We start from the raw sequence: 5922 nt of genomic DNA on the forward strand, positions 1-5922 counted from the left end.
AGAATATTTAGAAATTTTCAGACTGATAGAAATTTAGTCCTTCAAGAGAATCAAATTCAGAATATTTAGCAGTTTTTAGAGTGATGGAAAATTAGTCCTTCAAGAGAATGAAATTCAGAATATTTAGCAGTTTTTGGAGCGATGGAAAATTAGCCCTTCAAGAGAATGAAATTTAGAATATTTGGCAGTTTTTAGAGTGATGGAAAATTAGTCCTTCAAGGAAATTATATTTCGAATATTTGGTAGTTTTTATAGTGATGGAAATTTAGTCCTTCAAGAGAATGAAATTCAGAATATTTAGCAGTTTTTGGAGCGATGGAAAATTAGCCCTTCAAGAGAATGAAATTTAGAATATTTGGCAGTTTTTAGAGTGATGGAAAATTAGTCCTTCAAGGAAATTATATTTCGAATATTTGGTAGTTTTTATAGTGATGGAAAATTAGTCCTTCAAGAGAATGAAATTCAGAATATTTAGCAGTTTTTGGAGCGATGGAAAATTAGCCCTTCAAGAGAATGAAATTTAGAATATTTGGCAGTTTTTAGAGTGATGGAAAATTAGTCCTTCAAGGAAATTATATTTCGAATATTTGGTAGTTTTTATAGTGATGGAAATTTAGTCCTTCAAGAGAATCAAATTCAGAATATTTAGCAGTTTTTAGAGTGATGGAAAATTAGTCCTTCAAGAGAATGAAATTCAGAATATTTAGCAGTTTTTGGAGCGATGGAAAATTAGTCCTTCAATATAATGAAATTTAGAATATTTGGCAGTTTTTAGAGTGATGGAAAATTAGTCCTTCAAGGATATTATATTTTGAATATTTGGTAGTTTTTATAGTGATGGAAAATTAGTCCTTCAAGAGAATGAAATTTAGAATATTTGGCAGTTTTTAGAGTGATGGAAAATTAGTCCTTCAAGAGAATGAAATTTAGAATATTTGGCAGTTTTTAGAGTAATGGAAAATTAGTCCTTCAAGGAAATTATATTTTGAATATTTGGCGGTTTTTATAGTGATGGAAAATTAGTCCTTCAAGAGAATGAAATTTAGAATATTTGGCAGTTTTTAGAGTGATGGAAAATTAGTCCTTCAAGGATATTATATTTTGAATATTTGGTAGTTTTTATAGTGATGGAAAATTAGTCCTTCAAGAGAATGAAATTTAGAATATTTGGCAGTTTTTAGAGTGATGGAAAATTAGTCCTTCAAGAGAATGAAATTTAGAATATTTGGCAGTTTTTATAGTGATGGAAAATTAGTCCTTCAAGGAAATTATATTTTGAATATTTGGCGGTTTTTATAGTGATGGAAAATTAGTCCTTCAAGAGAATGAAATTTAGAATATTTGGCAGTTTTTAGAGTGATGGAAAATTAGTCCTTCAAGGAAATTATATTTTGAATATTTGGCAGTTTTTATAGTGATGGAAAATAAGTCCTTCAAGAGAATAAAATTTAGAATATTTGGCAGTTTTTAGAGTGATGGAAAATTAGTCCTTCAAGAGAATCAAATTCACAATATTTGGCAGTTTTTGCTGTGGTGGAAAATTAGTCCTTCAAGAGAATCAAATTCAGAATATTTGGCAGTTTTTGCTGTGGTGGAAAATTAGTCCTTCAAGAGAATCAAATTCAGAATATTTGGCAGTTTTTGGACTGATAGAAATTTAGTCCTTCAAGAGAATCAAATTCAGAATATTAGGCCGTTTTTGGACTGATGGAAAATTAGTCCTACAAGAGAATGAATTCTAGAATATTTGGCAGTTTTTAGCGTGATGGAAAACTAGTCCTTCAAGAGAAGGAAATTTAGAATATTTGGCAGTTTTTAGAGTGATGGAAAATTAGTCCTTTAAGAGAATCAAATTCAGAATATTTAGCAGTTTTTTAAGTGATGGAAAATTAATTCTCAAAAGAATCAAATTCACGAAGGTATTAAGATTTTAAGTAAGAGATAATGCATAAAAACCAACGAGTGATAGAAATGCCCTGCACATTAATGCTTATAGGTTCATGATTAATGACTTTATATAAGTGGACAAGCGACGGTGATGTCCAGCAGATTAATAATTGATTATTCTTCTTCAATTGGAAAATAAAACTTCAATTAAAGAGATATCCATTTATTTGAATTATTTATTTTTCTATCTTTGTATGAAATATACATTTACAATTTTACAGTTTATAACTTATATACATCATGGTATTTTTACCTAATTTTTTTTTTCTACATATACTGTATTTACAATTGGATTTACTATTCATATAAATATGTTAAGTATCCTAGAGCTGCTCATCCTTCTAAATTTCAAGATTTCCTTTTCTATAATATGAAGATGTAGTTAATTTATCCTTTGCTATTTCATAATTCAATTATGATAATAATAATTACAAAAATGATATTGCTAATAGTGATATTGGTACAATGTCTAAGTTTATTCCTTGACCAAACATGGTATACTCACGTATCTTAGTGCCCCAATTTAAGGTCCATATGCCCCAGCACGAGAATATTTCCCTTGACCTCGCCTTCAAGGAGGCCTCTTACTCCTTTTACCAGCCTCTCCCTCCCCCCTTCCACCTCCTCCTCCCTCTCCCCTCTCCTTGAATGGGAAGAATATATAAAGATGGACGTCCGCAGACTCACAGTATAGTACTCCGATACGACTTGAAAATCATGGCAGTGAAAATCGTAAGTCGAAGTCTCGAGTTGTTTTGGGATATTATTGATAAATTGGGTTTTCCGTATATTTATGAATATAGATTATTTGTACATGTGCTCATAGTCGTCTTAGTTTTGAAACAAGAAATCTATGCATTTACATACAGTTAATCCTTCAGTTTCCTGTATGTATATATGGTTACTCATGTGTAAATTTCATGCTATAATTTCCTAAGAAAAATAAGGGCAACATGTATACAAATGCATGTGTAAATATATCAATCTATATATATATATATATATATATATATATATATATATATATATATATATATAAATGTGTATGTATACAGGTATATGTAAATACAGTATATGTATTAAGTTCAACAACGGAGAAAATATACTAAATGAAAATGTGTCGTAGGCAATCGTCCTCTTGTTCGTGGCTTTGGCTGTGGCAGACAAGATGCCCCTAGTCAACCCACCGCCGGTCATTGCCATCCTGAAGAACGAACAACACACCCCGGACGAGTTCGGAAACCACAACAGCGACTTTGAAGCTGCAAACGGAATCGAGGTCCACATCTCTGGATCTCAGGGAGAGAATGGTGGAGCTAATGTCATCGGATCATGGAGGTTTGTTATCATAATGCTTTCCCTTATATCTGAAGAGAGAATTTTTGATGAGTTTTTCACTATCTTTTACAATTTTCAATTACATGTCCAAATACTTTGATATTTTCATTTGGTTAACATTCATATAGAAAGGTTTTGAAGGATTATGTTGCTGTATGTTATTTGTTAAGTTGTGAAGGTAATGATTTATATTCAGTAACACCTTCGAACACTATAATCTTTACTACTAAAATCTAGGAATAGATCTTTTCTGACTTATATTAACGGATTTCTATTATTCTTATAAGCCCATGAATAAGCAGCTTTAAAAACGATTTCATATGAAAATTTGTTCAGTTTAGGAATGAAAATAGAGAGTGGTTGGCACATCTTACATTTGAGTCTATTAAAACTGTAGTTTAGACGGTAGGAATTTAACTAAACTAACCTAACCCAACCCTACCTATGTTAGCTTTTCTCATTTCAAGGTACCCACATAAAGGTGGAAGCCTTGCGGAATTCAAGTTCATGTTGAGTGAAGACGGCAGGAATTTAACCTAACCCAACCCTACCTAACCTAACCTCTCTCATTTCAAGCTACCCTCTGGAAGATGGAAGCCTTGCGGAATTCAAGTTTGTGGCCGACGAGAATGGATACCAGCCCGAGTCCGACCTCCTGCCCGTGGCCCCACACTTCCCCCACCCCATCCCACAGTTCGTCCTCGACCAGATCGAGTTCGCCCGTCTCGAGGACGAGCGCAGAGCCCGCGAAGGCCTTAGCGCTGAGGAATAGACTGTGGTGAAGGTCCAGTAAATGGAAGATGTGCCCACCTCTTTTCAAACGAACAGTATTTAAGTTATCATAAGACTATTTATTCTAATTTGCATCTCATAAAATGTCGAAAACAGATATTTTTCACTAAATTTATATTGTATTTGATAAATTTTTCTCGAATAAATACATTTTGTATATATATATATTTTTTTATTTGATCAAAACTGGTTTGCTCAGACATGCATTCATGCAAGTTCATATGCACAAACTCGGATTGCAATGCAACCCATTCAGCTGTTCCTACATGGTATGATTTCAAAGGTCCTTTTTTTTTTTTTTTTTTTTTTTTTTTGCTGCACAATGACCAGACTAAGTATACCTGCTCTGATAAGTCAATTGCAGTGTTGAGTTTTTGTGTTTGGAAAGAGAAATCACCATTAGACTTGCACAGTTCTCATGATAGCTGTGTTTGTTTGAATGAATTTTCAAGCTTCTTTACTTTGGTTTTAAATGTGTATACTTTTTGATACCGCCTGGTTTTTTTTTATTTGTTAGTTTTTTCTTTATCAAAACAATCAGATTGCTATTCCTTTACACAGACTTTTCACTGGGTATGTTTATGTTTTTCAACAGTTTTTCTTTATCTCTTGTCTATGTTATATGTGTTATTCAAATGTCTGTTAATTTCCTTCTGACTGTTTCTTAGCCTCTTTCATCCAGTTTTACAAATATCTGTCTGTTCTTCAATGTCATCAATAAATGTGATTTACCTGTTCTTTGGACTGATTTCTTTTTGAAGTCTGCAATATTCATCTGCTTTTCCTAAATATCAGTCTTTCTGTGAGGCTGTAACTAGCTTCTGCTTAGTCTGTCTCTGAGAACTCTGTGTCTTTGCATTTATTTTAACCAGTGTACCAGCTCTCTATCCACCCTCTATTTTATCAAATTTCTTAGATATTCAATAAGAATGACCTACATCTGAAATCTATTTAGTCATACCTTGAGTCTACCAACCTTTATCTACTGCATGTATTGTGCGTCTCATTCCACCACTGCCCAACCCAGCTACATATCTCTTAGATGTTTATCAGCCCAACCGAATGGATCCTTCAAGAATGACGAAGCAATCTTTGGAGAATTGAAAGCACAGCAGCAGGCCAGTGCCTGCAATCAAGCAATGAATTCGTGCAGTCGATAGCCGTCCTCTTCTCTAATTCCTGATTATAATTTCGGTTCTTAAAACTGCCCATTAACTCTTTCATCAACAGATTTTTTTTTTTTTTTTTTTTTTTTTTTTTTTTTTTTTTTTTTTTTTTTTTGACAAGAGTGGGAGTAGTAAGTGGTTGTTCTATTTAAGGAGAATACTGGATTTTTATTTTACCTTTTCTGGGGGAGGGGGTTATGGATGGATATTTTTTATGGGGGGGTATCAGAATTGGAAAGGATGGTTAAGGAGATTGGGCAAAGGTTTTCTTTTGTTTTGTGAAAGCTTTCTGTTTCTTTCTTTGAATGGATAGTTTGATTGAAACAATTCCTAATAAAAGATATATTCAAGGATTTATTTAGTAAGTCTTTTATACTTTAATTTTTCATTTTGTTAATTGTTTAGTGAGTGAGTGCTAAGTTGTTTATCGAGCATTTGTTTACTAAGTTTTAAGATACTTTTGTTTTTATAAGATTTTTCAAAACAATGTACTTACTAGTTCTTTGTTATAATGAAACAATTTCACTTAACAGAATATGAAGTTTACCATTTGGTAAGACATTTCAACACAAGGCTTTTATTGAGAAGGGAGACATTTCGTTTATGATGGCCTATTGGAAACGTCCCTGCCTGGCAATCTCCTGTACTGGGGTTCGAATCCAGCTCAAGCTTGAAATGT

General features: G+C 32.7%; 1 protein-coding gene across 1 annotated transcript; it reads left to right on the forward strand.

The window, feature by feature from the left end:
* Positions 1–2632: 2632 nt before the first annotated feature.
* On the forward strand, positions 2633–4214 carry LOC137658343 (cuticle protein AMP4-like). The gene is made up of 3 exons (XM_068393016.1): positions 2633–2679; positions 3074–3285; positions 3862–4214. The coding sequence occupies exons 1-3, from the start codon at positions 2665–2667 to the stop codon at positions 4055–4057; spliced, it is 423 nt and encodes a 140-aa protein (XP_068249117.1). The 5' UTR covers positions 2633–2664; the 3' UTR covers positions 4058–4214.
* The last annotated feature ends 1708 nt before the right edge of the window (positions 4215–5922 follow it).

This window comes from Palaemon carinicauda, chromosome 19 (assembly GCF_036898095.1).
Source record: "Palaemon carinicauda isolate YSFRI2023 chromosome 19, ASM3689809v2, whole genome shotgun sequence".
NCBI classification, from domain to species: Eukaryota; Metazoa; Arthropoda; class Malacostraca; order Decapoda; family Palaemonidae; genus Palaemon; species Palaemon carinicauda.